The sequence below is a fragment of the Daphnia magna genome, linkage group LG6 (assembly GCF_020631705.1).
Source record: "Daphnia magna isolate NIES linkage group LG6, ASM2063170v1.1, whole genome shotgun sequence".
NCBI lineage: Eukaryota > Metazoa > Arthropoda > Branchiopoda > Diplostraca > Daphniidae > Daphnia > Daphnia magna.
In genome coordinates this window covers 6,297,035-6,315,036 of record NC_059187.1, presented here as the reverse complement: position 1 = coordinate 6,315,036, position 18,002 = coordinate 6,297,035, and the positions used below count along the sequence as shown (strand labels likewise).

General features: G+C 37.9%; 1 protein-coding gene and 3 pseudogenes across 1 annotated transcript; 1 reads left to right on the top strand and 3 right to left on the bottom strand.

Moving 5' to 3' along the window:
- Positions 1–1,830: 1,830 nt before the first annotated feature.
- Positions 1,831–3,579, bottom strand: LOC116924538. The gene is made up of 6 exons (XM_032931065.2): positions 3,243–3,579; positions 3,122–3,169; positions 2,975–3,050; positions 2,834–2,902; positions 2,495–2,767; positions 1,831–2,278 (listed from the first exon to the last, which is right to left on the bottom strand). Exons 2-6 carry the CDS (start codon positions 3,124–3,126, stop codon positions 2,096–2,098), a joined length of 606 nt encoding a protein of 201 aa, XP_032786956.2. The 5' UTR covers positions 3,127–3,169; positions 3,243–3,579; the 3' UTR covers positions 1,831–2,095.
- Positions 3,580–7,582: 4,003 nt separating this feature from the next.
- LOC123473928 lies at positions 7,583–9,012 on the bottom strand (annotated as a pseudogene).
- Positions 9,013–10,894: 1,882 nt separating this feature from the next.
- Positions 10,895–17,701, top strand: LOC116924555 (annotated as a pseudogene).
- Positions 13,117–14,041, bottom strand: LOC123473701 (annotated as a pseudogene).
- Positions 17,702–18,002: the final 301 nt, after the last annotated feature.

Here is an 18,002-nt window from a genome sequence, read left to right as displayed (position 1 = left end):
GAAGAAATTGGACGGCTAAACTGGTGGCTTCCAACAAAAGTTGTCAACGCAGCAATGGAGCTAATCCACAAGGAGTTTCCATCAATTGGAGGCCTATTTAATTGCCAATGGGGGACAACAATTGAATACAATCAAGCCAACTCCTCCAAATGGATTCAAATTGTCCACAATGCCAGGGATCACTACGTTGTCGCAGCAAAAGGGTACACATCCAACAACCTCGTGTTACTGTACGACAGCAACTGGAACGGAATCAACGATCCTGATCAACATGTCATATATTGTGTAGCCAAGATCGAAAAGACTACTGAGAAAATTCTCAATATTGGCCTAATGGATTGTGAAAAACAAAAAGAGGGGGGAAGCTGTTGCCTCTACGCGATCGCATTTGCAACAGCGCTGGCGTATTCCTTAAATCCGTCAGAGTTGAGATTTGAGGTCAAGAAGCTTCGTCCTCATCTTATGGACTGTTTATCCGAGGGAAAAATTGTTCCTTTTCCAACCATCGGAAACAGGACTCGGTCGACTTGGAGACCAAAAAAAAGTTGTCAAAAGCTGTTTATTGTATTTGCAGAATGCCTGATTTTGGTGATCATCGGCAGCTTCCACCCAAATATCGAGTGATGGCGCAATGCACAGCCTGCAAAAACTACTATCACCAGGAATGTGCAGAAATTCCACAAACGGCAATTAATTCAATTAAAATTCCATGGTTTTGTAAGTCTTGCAAAATGTAAAACTGTTTAAAGTAAAATTAATCAATTCAGAAATAAATTTTGATTAAACATAAAATATTAACCTTGTGATTCATTGCGTTCGAGAACATTCCTTTATTTGCGCGAGAACACACAAAATGCGAGCAGGATGAAGGGAAAATATATACACCAATTATAATATATATAAACAATATTTAATATGTATAATTTGTATATTATATATTAATAATAATATCTATATAATATAGATTTTTCTTATATGCTAGCTGTTAGTTAGTAAATTGTTAGTGGCTTGTTGGATACGTTTCCATCGGCGCTGCGGGAGTTCCGCGTTCTAGACTTGGATGAGATAACTGTTTACAAAATTATTGCGTTCGTGAAAACAGTGTAATTGTTTACGAATTTAATAATCATTAATCGTATATAAATACTTTTTTCAAAATTTTAAATATTATATATCGCATCAAAATTTTATTAAATTATATTCATTAGTTAGACTTGCTTTGAACACTATTAACGCAAACAAGCTTTGAACGCGGAATTCCCGCGTCGCCGACGGAAACGTATCCATTAAGTCACTAACAATTTAATAACAGATAACTAGCATACTGATAAAAAAAATTTTGTGTTTCCATATGCTACCCGATTACCCGACCCGATAATGACAATAACGAGTAATGGAAAGACTCTATTTTGTATTGCAAAAATAGTTCTACTTAGCCGGGGGGTAAGGGAGTCTACCGATGATACAGTCTACACTTTTTTCCAGACATTTAATACCTAGGGCAAAAAAAAGGTGTCTAGACTGACATTACCCAACCCCCCTTATGATGATTTTGTGCCAAAACCACCCTACCTCTCCTTAAAAAGGTAAACTATTAATATTTTCTACCCACAGATGACTTTTTAGAAATAAATTGGTGTTCACCCTTTTGTGCAGGATACTGTACATAATTTATTTATTATATTTTTTGTTAATAATAACTGTTCCAATAACAGTTTAAGTGTATTATATTATTAAATTAGTCCAAATGAAGTTTGTATGAAAGCAAAGTAAATAATACAAAAAAAAGGTTGACATATTTTGAAAGTATATTTCTTGATCAAACATAAACGACAAAAAATTCGTAATAAAAAATCAATTGGTTTTATCGACTTCATGATCTATTTTTTTTTTGCAATTCGTTGAATTTTTTCAGCCAAGCAACGCTGTCCTTCGATTTAATGTTGAATTTTTGGCTGATTTTCATCTCGACTGCTGATTTCGTCTTCGAATCTAGAGCACCATACATCTCAGTTATGGTATCTAAAAAGCACTCATAATTATTATATTTTATTTCCAACAGAATAAATAACTTATTTCGAATGCAGGATAGCTCCTATACCCTAATTGGGATTTTCGAATCGCACCCAACCTTCGCATTCGTATTGGTTTTTTTATGGAGCTCCAAAAACTCCCGAGAATACAATTCTCCAACCAACTTGAGAGCAAAGCCCGCTGGATCTTGAGGGTACTGCGCCTTCATCCTCTTTATCAGACCTTTTTTTATGGGAAACGCATCCTAGAAATAAAAAGTTTGTTAATGTACAATCTAATTTTTTCAATGAATTAATGACAATAAAGCATAAATGTTTTTACATCAATGTACATATATAAAATATATAATATATAGGTATATACATTATATATATATAATGTATACAACAGGCAAGCAATGTATGAAATATATAAACAATATAAATAATACTCTATATATAATGTATACATAATTTCTTACCTTGTTTGAATAGTACCCTTGTTTGTTGGTTTTCATAATAGAAATCCTTCTTTTCAGTTCTTCCAATTTAGTAACTTTTTCTACTACTCCATCTTCATCTCTTTCTTCATCTTCATCGCTTTTTTCAGCTTCAGTTGCATTTTCATCATCTGTGTCACTCTCTTCGTTGGCACTTTCCGGATATTCAGCCTCGTCCCTTTCGTGTTCAGTATGATCATTTTCTTTAAGTTGTTGTTTAAGAGCGGCATTTTCTCTTTTCAATTCTTCAAGTTCCTAAAGAAATTATTTATGATTGCTATGTATGTATGTAAAGAAAAACTTTGATACCCTATATAGAACCTTTTCGAGAATCGCTATTCTATTTCGATCAGACTCCTTCGATACTGGGTCGTCGATCACCAATTTATCCTATTTAATTTTATATTTAGTAATGCACTACGTATTTAAACATATCAACTATATGAATAATGATGCTTATACTTTCGTCGTCGTCGTCGAAAACGCTGTCGTCGAAAACCTCCTCGCCATCCAGGGACACAAAACCACAGAAATTACCCTGTAAAGAAATAGAGAACTTTTCGGATGTATCATAATAATTTATAGTGTAATTATTAAAATATATATTACATCATCCAGGGAAGTGGGAGAAGGGTTACTTTCCTGCATCAAATCATCCTAGAAGTATAGAAAATATTTTGTGGATCAGTTAATATATATAAAATGTAAATATGTAAATATCTAGATTTACGGTTTCATTTTGTCCTTTTTTCCTAGAAAGAGATTTCCCCTTTTTTGATTGATTGGTTTTCGTCAGTCTCTTGTCCACCATTCGTTCCTATTGTTGTTGAAATAAATTTATAAATACACATAGACTATACATTCTGGAAATACAGGAACGGTGTAAGTTGGATGTTGAATCCAAACCTAAAAAACATTTATAACTGTGGCCTATTCTGGAATCAACTTTTAACTGTTCAATTATCATAATAAAAAATTATCATTCTGGACCGGGCTTGATTTCATTTTCCAAAATTGGAACGTTCCAGAATGATAGATTGATTATATTGGTTTATGTATGAGGATTATGGAACGCTTGGAAGTTGAATCATAACAGGCAAGAATTCTAAATTCTACAAAGTTCTGATTCAGCATCCAATTTAGACCGTTCCTGTTATATGATTTTAAAAATGTTATTTTATACAAATTCAGCAGATTCAGCAGATTCAGCAGATTCAGCATCCAATTTAGACCGTTCCTGTTATATGATTTTAAAAATGTTATTTTATACCAAAGTATATGTTACATTCACAATAAAATACATACAAATTAGTAAACGTACATAAAATACTTACATTTTGTCCTTCCTCTGACAGAACAACGGTTCTAGTTCGCAGAATTCTCTCCATAACTCACAATATTTTGAAATGGTACCACGTTGGTTTGAATTCAAAATAAATAATAATAGCCCAGTGGCCCTAATAAAAATTAGGGCCATTGGGAAGAAATTCGAGCAGAAACATCTTGGGTGTATAGTGGTGCCTCTGGTGGTAATTTTGGGTTTCTGACACAATTTAGGGGAAATCGTGTATTTGACACGGTTGTAAGCCCCACCTTTATGGGGCGGAGTCTAGCAAATACACGGTTAGAGTACACGCTTTAGGGTGATGCGATACACGGTGATGCGTACACGATTTAGGGTAGTCCTGAAATTGACGCCGATGGATGATGTTCAGGATCCGAATACCTCAAATGAGTCAGAATTGAACATTACAACTGAAGAAACCGTTAATGAAAATGCAGAAATAACACTGTCACAACTAGCACACACCTCAAGTACTGCTCAATCATCTTCAACTAGAGGTACGTGCATCCAATAATCGTGATATGTCGTTCCTGACATAAATCATCATCTCTTTTTGTTCTTTTTCAGATGAGAGTATATGGAACTTGAAACCAAACTTGATCACGTATTTCACATTGGTGTCCCGAATGGAATTACCTGACGGTTGGACATGGTCATTCAACCAAGCCAAAAACGCCATACTTTGCATTTACACGGACCCATTATCTAACGGGAGGAATTTGTTTGATTCAGACAAATGTTCATCTTTCACGTCCATTTCACGATATTCCATTAATACACAAGTATACCGTACGTTGTCATACAAAAACTTACCGTGGGGTCCATCGCTTGCGTTCGTCACATCTCCCAAAAGGAAATAAATAGAAACCACTTCTTATTCCAGAGCCAATCAGCTTCTGTTCAGTGTCAACTACAAACGTAATCCAATTATGAATGGAACGGAAGATAATTTCAATGGAAAAAATTAAAACTAAAACTACAACGGGCGAAACTCCGTAAGCCACCATGCAAGAACTGTTACTAGTTCGTGTCCAATTTTTTTTTCACAATTTTATCGAACTGGCAACTTCGGACGTTAGCCAACTCTATTTAAGAATTCGTACTCTTTAAGGAATTCTATCTCATGCAAGTTGTTGACAAAAAAAAGATAATATATACGATAAAAAATTAGAGGAAATAAATTGTATGTTATTATTCAATACCTACCGAATTGTTTATTTTTTTTTTTAGTTTTTTTTTATTTTTTTAGTTTGTTTATATATTAGGTGCAGTGGTCTGGTGTTGGTTGTTTTCGAACTGCAACAAATTCTCCAATTTTTCAAGTGTCGTCTGCTTCATTCGTTTCCTTATCACTGTTGCAATTGGCTGTTTAAGTTTTCAAACACATTTCCTTATTGGTGCATTCGATGTAGTGCATTACACACCCGCTGGAGGCTCTGACTGCTATTTCCGAAATTAGACACAAAGACAGACGTTTCCCCCCCTGTCGTGAACGAACCAGGGTTCTATGACTCTGGCAGAGTCTAGGCAGAGTAATAGAATACTGGTGTAGCCACGCTTATGGCCCTCCCATTGCCTTTTTGGCCTGAAAGTCTTTCTGTCCCATAACGAAAGCGCCACAGCGGCTGTGTTGTGAACTTGTGATGTATTACGTTTTCGCTATGTTTTCGCTCATTTTCGTCGTCTGTACTTCAGAAAGCAGAGTTGGGAGTAGCTCACGGATTTGAGAGCGCACTCAGAGCTTTCCGCTCAGTGCTGAAAAGTGAGCGTAGCTCAGCTCTCGCTCGCAAAAAAAAAGTGAGCGCGCTATCGCTCGCGCTCGCGCTCTTCGCTCACGTACAAAAAATGCCATATGAAATCTGTATATTTCCGTCTTCATTTTGGCATTACAACTGCATTACAATTTATTTAGAAGATGAATCCTACGGGTTCTTACTGGAATTCCCAGTTTTTTTTTCAAAAAAACTAATTTGTCAAAAGTGCTGTCCTTTAACTGACAGTACATCAATATTAAAACCAACGTTATTTTGTTACTTACAACGTGTGCGAGACATCAGGGGCCGTATTCTAGCCTTGGCTTAAATTCTGGTCTCAAACTTATTAAAATTTCTTATAAAATTTCCTCACGTAAGTTAGGAAAAAATAGAAGTTCGTCATTTCAATAAACACGTATTCTAGCTTAAATTTTCTTACTTTTATTTCTGAACTTAGTATAAGTTCAAATTCTAAGATCAGATTTTTCAAGCATAGAATTTTTTATTTTCTTAGAGGGTGGACCTTATAGCGACCAATAAGAATATTCGTTTCATTACATTGCGTACAGTAATAGATGCTGTTTACTTTATTATTATTACAAGGCATCTGCTAGAGCTAGAATCTAGTTAGTATTTTAAGTTATAAGACTCTTTGATTGACAGTTTTGGTATCTTGAACTGTGTTTATTGTGCTAGTGAAAGACTTAAGAGATTGAAATGGCCCCAGCAATAAAAGAAAAAGCGTGGTCGTGGTGACTACTGCCTGGCTTTGAGGCACTAACACTTAAAAAATTGCACTCTGCGTCACAAATCCCCTAAAAGGTGGTACAATGAATGTGTTAGTAATTGTATCGTGTTGAAATAAACTTTGTTTTTGTATTAATCTCACTTGCACATTCCCTAGTAGAACAGGATATCTTCTAGATATCTTTAAGATATCTTCCTATCTTGCTAATGTCTCGTAAAATAAAGATATCTTTAAGATATCTAAAAGATGTCTATAATAAGGTATCTAAACGAGATAGAGTGTAGCTATCTATAAAACATCTCATAATAGATATCTTTTAATTTTCGAAATATTCTTCTATTTTTTCTTCATGCTAATATTCAACACATGTGACAACCAATTCTATTGTTAAGCGAAATAAAACGTGAGCATGAAATCAAATTGAATTCCTTCAAATGTATTTATGTATGTAAGAAAAATATACAGTGCGATTTGATTTGAAAATTATTCTGAATTAATTGGAGATTATTTTGAGCATAAATAGCTTCCATTTTGCAGCTATATGGGGACAATTTCTTTGGGAGGATCCATGGCTTCTGCCTAAAACGAGACGAACGTTATAATATTAACACAAAAACTTAAAGCATTTTATATTACCTGTATTTCACTTATTAATATTTAGTTTTCTGCATCAAAACTCATTATTGAAACATTTTTGAAAAATTACCCTTTCAAATTGCTGCCCTCGTAGGCCATGAATCATTAGCCCATTGTTATGTTCGTAAATAACTTTGATTAAATTTGTATTTGTTGATTTCTTTTGAACCGGAAGATTGGAGCGCAATTCCATTACACGATTCACAATTTGTTGAAGGGGTTTCGCGCTCTTGCGAACCAAATTTTTTAGTTTACCAATGTGGTTTTCAAAAGAAAAGCAGCTAAACATTTCAAGTGCTCCAAGTCTTTTGCATTCATTTCCCAAGTGAATAAGATTATGAACATTATAACTAAGAAATTGATCTCCGTAAATGCTGACAGACTTCTGAATAAACAGAGTCAAGAGACTGTGTGCATAGTCAATGTTGGCTTCTTCTTCCACGCTTCGTTTGCAAGACAGAATTCTGATCGCGACGTGAAGCAAAATGAAATGTTGGTAAACTTCATCGGGAAGGCGATTTTTTAAGACTATTGGCAGAATATAAAGCAAAAGTAACCTGAATTCGGTAGCTTTAAACCGAGATAGTTCATTTAGCGTTCGAGTCTTTCGAGAAAATTCCACACTAATCAATGATTGAATTCTCAAAAGAATTTTTGAGATTTCATTCATTTGTTGCCAAGACAACCTTACTTTCATGCTCTTTCTTCCATGCACCCAAATGTATAACAATTTACGCATAACTCCCAAGTAAACAAGATGCATTGGATCTATGCAAAAGTCGTCAACCATATTGATCGACAAATTTTCCAAATTAGAAAATCCACTATGATGATAAATTTGATTTCGATCACGAAAAGATTCGTAAGTTCTCAATATCGCATCTATTTCGGGATAGGTTACCCTACCGCTTTTGCCAGATTTGTTCCGTACATATACACCTTCAACTTTGCATTTCATGCACCCATAATACGCTCCACAAGGCTTGACATTTTAAATAAAACTACAAGCGGGAGCGTCGCAACAAAAAGATTCTACTCTAATTTTAATGTGACACCCCTTGAATTGAAAACCCTCGTTCATTAATTTAGAAATTTCGTCACAAAAATGTTTCAGATAAGAATTTACATCATCTGGCTTTGCGTGCCCATGATAAAAACCAATGTCAAAACATTGCGCTCCTTCCATGCAAACTTTACCAAGTATAGGCCACAACTGACTATTTGTGCTCTTTCCAAATGACGTCCCATCACAACCAACTAACATCTTGAGTTCATGACTGTTCGAAGAAAATGTAGCGTTAATTGAATTTAAAGAACATACAATCCCATCCAAAATAGTAAACCCGTAATAAAATCCCGGGCTTACAGCAATCAGATGAACTTTTCGAGGAGTGCCTAGCAAAGTTTTGTACGTTTTAGGTAGAAAAGAATTAGAAGGGTCGGTTCTCAAAACTTGTAAGAGCTTATTGACGCTTTCCCTCGCTACATTCGAATCCACTGCCCAATGACAAAGGCGTCTTTTAAATAAATTCTGGTTGTCGATTGCGTTTAAATCGTTGTCAATGTCCGAATCTACTTCCCAATCATCTACATCATCAACTAAGTCTTCATCAAAATTCGGAGCTTTACAAAAATAAAAGTCAAAGTCCGAAAAAGTTTCGGAATCCGCATTGACTTCTTCAAGAAAGTTAACATCAAATTCTGAACTGCTATTGATGGATGAATGGATGGAATGATGATCATCATTCTCAACTCCATCGGCCATTGTTTCATGAAAATCATCATTACCTAACACATCGTCGATGGAAACAGCAAGTGGGATAACATTTTCTACTTCAGCAACTCTTAGAGTTCTGCCATCAACTGCATCATTAGGTTCATCAACCGCATCATTAGGTTCATCAACCGCATCACTTACTTCTTCTTCCAATAAATGCATATGTTCTTCAATAAATGTTCTAACTCTTCTAGATCTTTGTCTCGGTCCCACTACATCCTTTTGCTTTCGCTTTGACATTTTAGATTACAATGTCAACTTAAACTACCGTTGACTAAGTTAGACTTAAAGAAGACTTAAACTACCCTTGGAAGAAGCACAAAATTTGAAATACCAGTAAGAAATATAAATAATAAACTTAGTGTTCTGGGTATTTCTAAATAAAAATTGGAAGCGTAAATGGAAGTAACCTTGAATATAGTGGGAAGCATCCAAGCATGTATATGAATTTCTGACGCAGGGATTTCCTCTTCAGAACTAGAAGTAGAAAGATAGACGCTGCTTCATTTATACCTAAATTCAAAGGAAACAGTTACATCAAATAAAGGTGTGCTAAAAATTACGTAGCTTTAAACTTTGTTGATACCTTTTGGCCATGCTTTTGGCTATCATAACAATCTACAAGATGTTGGAAATAGGCAGACAAATTTCCTTCATTAAAACCTCTTCAATAATATACGCACCAAATGCAGAGCACACAAAATTAGAATATAAACAGAAATTATTTTTGTGTAAATGTGGTGGCAAGTATATCTAATGTGTAGTTACGCCATTGAAATTTCCAATTGTTGTCGGAGGTAGAATCTATTGCAACGAAATCTTTCGGTACAATAAGGCATTTTTTCACTATTGCAATGAAATATGTCGTTGCAATAAGTGCCGTAATTCCCTATTGTAACGAAATCTTTCGTTGCTATAAATCCTCGTTTTCCCTATTACAACGAAAGATTTCATTATATTTATTAGTTAGTTTTTGAATGCATAAACTTTTCTAAATACATATAAATTGTCTTGCCTTATTTTTCTTAATGTTGTGTTTCTGTTCTATGTCAGCATTTAAAAAACCATTAAAAGGTACGGTTATGGAACGATAACTCCATACTTGGGGATTTTTTAAAAAATTGTGCGGTAGGGTGTGGTAGTAAGGGATTATTCTTTAAAGATAATCCTCTGAGATTATCGGGTACGGAAGTGGCATGATAAAGAGAAGTTGTTCACTTCAAGGATTTAAAGGATTAAAAAAAGGATGTGTCTGAAAAAAAGGATGAGGTTATGCTGCAACATTTATAAGCCACAGATTTGTGAAAATCCGACAATTCGATTTCCGGCTCTCAGACTGACACACGCATATTTCATTCTTCTTTGATTTCACATATTTGACCACTCAGATTTGTTCTACTTTTTTTACTTATACCTAGTATTATTATACTCGGTTTTTATTGCCTTACCTTTCGTTTCATTTGTATCTGACACGCGTTACACACGCATTTTCACATTTCGTTTCATTTTTAGATAAGTCTTTGTTGTCTTTGTATAACAATAATGGCTCTTGCAACCCTCAAACCAGGTAGAACCTTTGATACCTGGGAGGAATTTGAGACTTTTTTGCAGGAATTGGAGACTGTTAATTTCTACCCTCTTCGTTTTAAGGACAAAAAGACAATCGCCTCTTACAATAAAGTGGTAGGCATAAAGAGTTAATTTTACCAAGGTTTAATTTATAATAAAATATTTATCTCTCTTGTAGCTAAAAGGAGCTACTTTGGACGAATGGAATGGAAGTTCAAGCACGCAACCGTCATATGTAAACACAGCGGAAAGCCCACATCCCGCTCGAAGGATCACACTCGTCCTAACCAATTCCAATTTGCTTGCGACTGCCCATTTAACTTCAAAATAGTTTTCAACCCCGTGGAGGAAAAATTTTGTATTCAAAAAACTGGTTTCAATATTACCCACGGAAACCATTCAATCTCCGCCGAACACATACAACTATACCACAGAATGAGGTACTAACAAATAAATAATTGTAAATAATAACAGTCATAACCGCTTGTTTTCACCTTTTCTCCATAGAAATCTCAATGATGACGAATCTGAGTTTGTTGACACGGCCGTAAAGATGGATGTGTTACCAGGAAAAATTGCAAGCGCACTGAAACTAAAATACAACAAGTACGTCACATCCAAGGATATTGAAAACCGCCGGCAGCAAGTGCAATTTATACGAACTTTACCTAATTTTTGAAAAGTTAAAAACAAAAATTTTTCTCCTTAGGATTATCTACCTCAGAATGGGGAGCAACATCGGAAAAATTTGAGCTTCTTCGTGCTGGAGGGAGCATCATCGACGTCGACACCGATGACGAAGGAGAAATAAACCTTATTTATATTCAACTACAAGAACAAGTTGAACTTTTCTCAAAATATCCTGAAGCTATTCAACTCGACGGCACTCATCGGACTAACAAATTAGGAATGCCTCTTTACACTATAATGATAAAAGACAACTATGGACTTGGACAACCGGCTAGTTTCTTTTTCGTCCGGGAAGAAACAACTGCAAGGATTAAAGCCGGCCTTACGTATTTTTCAAAGGTAAGTCAGGTTAACAAAAATGTTAAGATCAATCACTTCTAATATATTATTCTACTTAACTTAGGACAACGACGTTCGAAAAACAGAAGTTATCATAACCGACAAAGACTGCGCGGAAATTGGAGCTGCCAAAGAAATATTTGTAAACGCGAAGCATAAGCTCTGCCATTTTCATGCTTTCACGGCTGTCGACATCCGTCTCCGAAAAGCGAATTTAGAATTACATCATAGGAAAGAGATTTATAACAGCTTTCACAGAACTGTCTACGCAAAATCGCAAGAGGAGCTGGAGTTGGAAGAGGATTATCTCGTCGCAATAGGTAATATTTTTATGCCAGATAATTTGAAATTTAAAAAAATAAAAAACCTTTGTTTGCAGAGGATTATGAACTTAGTGGTTACTTTGACAGTAACTGGTTCAATATCAAGGAAATGTGGGCAATGGTTTACCGCACTACCCTAAGACACTTGGGAACAATACAACAAATCAAATAGAGCGGTAACTCCAATTGAAAATTTTTTTAAATTTTCCAAACATTAATTGGATTTTACTTTAGTTACCATAAGACTATTAAAGACTACTTTTCCCAACGCCAAAGAAGACTACCAACACTAATTGAATGCCTAGTCAACATAGTGCGATTTTGACTGGTATGCAAAGAGAAAAAATCGCAACAATTCGGCATCAAGTTTAGCGTACATAAACGAAGTCCCCTACTGGAAAACCTGCAGAAGAATCTGACAACTTATGCATGGGGACTCATTTTTGCCCAAACGCAAGCAAATACATCTACTTATACATACGTAAAGGTAAGACAAATAATTTTCAATTGCTATATAAAATTTATATCACTAAAAAAACCTATTTTTGTTAGGAATCTCACAACCATGTTTCTACCTCTACATCTGGAACTTTTAATATTTCTTTAGATTTAAGTAATTGTTCTTGTTCGGCATATCTTAACCACCGTTTCCCTTGCAGGCACATACTTTATATCACAAAAGAGACAGGAAGGGATTTTTTTTTTTTTTTTTTTTTAAAGGCGTAGCTCCCACCGGGAGTATTGCCATTTTGTATTTAAAGCGAGGTCGATCTTGAATAAAATTACAGATGAAGATGAATGTGAGTGAATAGGAGTTCAGGTGGTAGATGCAGTGACTTAATTCGACAATTTTCGCGAATGCGGATACAACATGTCGTGACGCATAGGTGAATAGGCATAGCTTCACACTGAATGTGTCAGAAACCAGAATGTTCTCATCTGTCGCACGAAACTAGTTTGAAAACATACGGATCCGCCCAGCCCGAATGAACGCGGAGGAGCAAAAAAACTCTCAAACATCAGGATGTTACAGGCCTCACGACAGCCAAAACTGGTACTAATCTCATCCGTCACACATTGTGCGGTCGATTACCCAGTCCTTGCTGACACGGCGATACCAACCATAAATAAGCAAATAAGTATACTATAAACAGAAACCGGAGGAATCTCATCCGTCGCACAGGGCGAGGTCGAAACTAACCTGGTCTGGTAGCAGGGAAACAGATGCAGAGTAGGAGAAAGGGAAAGTTCGAACAGCAATAAAGGGTCTTTGGCCTCACGACAGCCGAAGCTGGGAAGAGTCTCATCCGTCATTACATGGTGCGGTCGAACTCCCAGCTCCTGCCGACACGGCGTACAAGACATAGGGACGTATTATCAAGGGGTTATACATTCAACAGAAATACAAATAATTGTGGGTGTGTTAAGTCTTCCTGAGTCTTTTGGTCGCAGAGATGTATCGCACCATTGCTGTCCAGACGGCCCGGTGCGTAGGGATGATGCCGAGTGAGGGGGGCCAGGGTAGCTCGCAATCACTACACGCTGCAGAGAAGCTGATCCTAGGTTGGCTGAATAAAATGCAATAAAATAGAAAGTGCTCTATTGACTCATGGGGCTCACCACAGGAGCAGGCGGGAGAGGGACGAAATTTAAAGCGGTATTGGTGAGAGTTGAGTGCGGAGTGGCCGGACAGGATCTGAGAGAGCTGGCAGTTCAGCTGTGCAGAGAGAAGCATAGAGGCCGACTGCACGGTAGGAAAGAATGACCTGGTCGTCGTAGCGTTTAACCCGGAAGCCTACTCTCGTTCATGAAGAGACTTAATGAGCATGGACGCTACCGCACTAGCTACCTCTTTCGGCTGATGCAACTCAATAACGGGGTGACGTATATCTGAGGATTCACAGACCACCCGAGTCAGGCAAAGACCGTACGATGACGAGAGGTCCTGAGCTACGTAAAACGATGTATTGTGGCGAATTGGGACCATGGAATCCAGACAGTTTAGCTGAAGGCTAGAGACTAGTTTGTCTAGAATAAGAAAACTAAGCAGTTTAGTGGAAGGAGAGATGATTTCCACATGTTCATGTGACTGTAGCGCTCGAGCAGTGAGCACAAGGGCCCGATGCATAGCGAATAGGTTTGTCATATTATCACTTGTGAAGACAGGGAGAGCACCAGAGTCAAGGTCAACAACATTCTTGTGATTAGCAGAGATAATAGCAAACCGAGGAATGCCGGCAGATCGGGCTGTTGTAACAAAGATGCGTGCAACCTGGGCTGAGGCTGGAAGGAGAGAACATCCCTGATTGAGCTGAATTGGCTTGGGAAGACAAACCCAAGGTGGCCATCTAGGAGGGAGAGGAGAAGGACTATTGCCTCCCGGCGTCGGCAGTAACAAGACGTCTGGAAAGTATTTTCCCAGCCATTTTTTAGTGGAGCACGAGAAGTTCGCATAATTACTAGTCGAAAGACGGAGGTACGCAGTTTTCATCACAGTAAAATCAATTGGGTCCACATTGGCAAGGACCAACAGGGCATCAGTAGAGGTAGTTTTAAAAGATTTGGTTCTGGCTATTGCAAACACTCTTTGGAATGAGCGTACACATTTCACTCCTTTTTTTGTGGCCAGAAAAGGGGCCCATAGGGAGCACCCATACAGAGGAATGGGTTCGACTGCAGAGAGGTATAGGTATCGGAGACGCCTGTCATCGTATCCCCATGTTGCCCTGAGGTATGACCTCAATGAGAAAAAAGCCTTTTTTGCGGCCGCAATTTTCCTTGCTACATGTAGCGACCACTTTAAACGTGCATCGAGAGTCAAACCAAGGAAAACCGTGGAGAGGGAGGGGCCTATACGAGTTTCGTTAATAGAGAGATGAAGATCAGACCAATCAAAAGATTTTTTAGATATTAACATGAACACCGATTTTGGAGCACTCAATGACATTTTGTTTTGTACGCACCAGTTGAGGACTTGATTACACATAAGTTGGAGGTTGTGAGTCGCTATAGCTGGATCTTTGTGCGATGTGGCTAAGGTGAGGTCATCTGCAAAGCCTACTATGGCGAACGGAAAATCAAAGTTTAGTCTCAAGACGTCGTCAATAAGGACGGACCACAGAAAGGGAGATAAAACTCCACCCTGAGGGCAGCCTAAATTAATATTAACGCTGGCTGATGACCCGTTATGGGAGAGAAGAGCCAGTCTGTTTGATAGGAAGGAAGACACAAGTTTGACCAGGTAAGTCGGACACTTGCGCCGGGCAAGAGCCGCTAGAATTGCAGGGTGCCAGGCAGCGTCAAAAGCGCTTTTAATATCTAAAAAGGCGGAAGCAGTGGTACGCTTGCTGAGCATACCTGCTTCACAAAACGTTACGAGTGCATGACCTGCCGATTCTGTTGACCTTCCAGAAGTAAAACCATGCTGGTTGGGACTAAGCCAGTTGGCTGACGATGAATGCCATTGAAGCCTATTCAGAATTATCTTTTCGAGCACCTTAGCAAGATTGTTCACTAGACTAATGGGGCGAAAACTGCCTAGAGCATCGTACGATGGTTTGTTTGGCTTACCAATTATGAGGACTTTAGAAGTTTTCCAGGCCTGGGGAAAGAACTGAAGACGAACGCATTCTCTTACAATAAAGAGTAAATGAGCTTTTAATACAGGGAAACATTCCTTGATAATAGCAGCCGACAGACCATCGGATCCGGGGGCCGCTTTGTAGTTGATTGAATCCAATGCGGCGTCCAGTTCTTCCACAGTGACAAGAGGGCCTTCAATTACGGAGGGGACCGAAACTACATTGTCAACAAAAGACTCCACCAGTAGGTGAGATGGAAGGGACAAGGGCTCTTTAGGAAAGAAGTGCAAGGCACACTGCTTTAGAATCAAGTTCGCATCGCTCACCGTCGAGCCATTTACAACTAGCGCGCTCGGGAGACTAATGCCCTGAGTTTTACCCGATAATACTTTTAGAGCAGAATGTAGATCGTTACTGTCGAGGTTTGCTTTGCATAAGCAGGTTTGCATCCATGAAATCAGGGATAGATGGACGGAGATAGACCGAGATGAAGCGGACAGAACCTTTAGACGAATGCAGGTCAACCACTGCAATGTGATTACTAACACATCTTGACACTGCACGACAAGAAGTAGCCAAAGAAAGTTTAACCAATATGGCCGCCCCATAAGCATGGTCGGAGCCAAGAGCGTGGAACGCTACGTAACCCTGGGGAATATCAGACAGAGTGGGTGTGGGTGTGAAGAGCGCATAAGGCTCTTGAATCAAAGTGACATCGACACTGTTCTCTAGGATAATCTGAGAGAGGGAGGCCGTGGCCAGCTTAGAATGCCGGAGGTTTATTTGAAGACACTTGAATATTGGTTGAGTCTGGAGACGTAAAGAGGAAATGGGGCCGCTCATAGTTGGTTAGATGAGTTGTATTTTATTTTCGTAAGGCCCGCGAAAAGAACACACAAAGAGGGACAAAAGAAAAAGAAAAATGGCGAGTGAGACGAAAAAAGAAGTAGGGCAAATGTAATCCGAGACGAGAGACACTTACACACAATTCCGAAAAAAAAAAAAAAAAACACAATGGTGACACTACCCAGTCTGTAGACTTAAACTTATTCAACTCGAGGGTGAAAAGTAAAGCCAAAAACGACTGGAAATAGACCACCAAGGACACACAAAAGAAAAAACGAGAGCTACTGAATAACACGTCTGTACTGGCAGACGGACACGTAGCAACGAGAGCACGTTCAAGGGATGAAATACCTATAAATGGACGTTGGTGCATTCAAGTAAAATATTGTCCTTAATACATTCTTCCGAATTAAATGTAATAAATTTAACATATCTTAGGATACTGCTGATGTATTTCCACATCACCCCGAAGATCAGGAGGATGTAAGCAGGCAACCAAAAGTTCCGGAAAAATTTCCAGCTTCATCGTTGCAACAAAAGCAAAAATCTAAAACAACTGTGATAAGGAGCCTTCATACTGTACTAACAGAAGTAGCAGAGGTAGTCCAAGTTCTACCCCTTCCTGCAATGGATAGCGCTATCGCCCTATAACAACACCTTGTACGTCGTTGGAAATTAAATGCAAAAATACAATTATTTGAAGGTAAACTAGTTGATTTTTAAACATATATTATGAAATGCTAACTATGTATACTTATATACAGATGGTGATAACCAGGTGGACGAAAATGACCTAACCAAGAAAAATAGAAAAAGAAGAAGAGAAACAAATACAGAAGAGCCACCGACAAAGCAAAAGATTATGTCCCAGGAAGCAAAGGAAGACTTCGACACACATCAACGATTAGATGCGGAAAAGCAAACAAATGTCCCTGCATCTCCAAATAACTCCACACCTGTCGAGCCACACTCTCCACAAGCAGGTCCCTCTACGGATACTCCCGAAAAGCCAACAGCTAGGCTGCCAGAAAGAAAGCGAGGGCCTGGTCGTCAGGCAAAATCTAAGGCCCTCGATTTCTTTAAATGGTCAGCAAAGCCATTTCAAAAAAAGAAAAATGTCGACCAAGCGAGATGTTAGTTCTATTGTTCACATTATTACTGAAAAAAAATGTTTATTTCATTGTTTTTTTCTTTTATAGTTGTGCTGACCAAGTTGCTGGCAGGCGGAGGCGATGCCACCAACAAAGTTTTAAAAGAATCATCTATCGTCACAGAAGAGATGGTTTTGACATTTCCGAATAAATTGTCAACCACAATCCTCGAGGAGGACATTGGAGATTTGGGGATTTAAGAAATATTTCGATGAGGATGCATGGCTAGCCGTTACCAGTTTAGGTAAATTACTTAAATCTTAATAAAATTAATAATTTACTGACACCAAATTTCATTCATTTGACAGTGGCTCAGAAGAAGGACCTCATTGAGAAAAAAAAATCTAAATGTTATTGTAATGGTTGTAGCAAGGTAATTGGAGATTTTGAAACTGTTATTTGCGCGTGCTGTCTTGAGTGGATTCACTGAAAATGTGATGGTTTGAAAGATATCCCGAAAGCAAAGGATTATATATGTAATTGTGTCTGAGCAATTAATAAACTATGTCCCATTCTTGAAAAAAATTTAAACAATCTCATGCCCAAAAAAATATGCCAAAAGAAAATCAAAAATTTTTTACTCACAGTCATCAGTAGTCGGGCAAAAAATGGCCCGCCGAAAAGAAAAACGTAAATAATGCCTCACAGGCATCAGTAGTCGGGCAAAAATGGCCCGCCGAAAAGAAAAACGTAAATAATGCCTCACAGGCATCAGTAATCGGGCAAAAAAT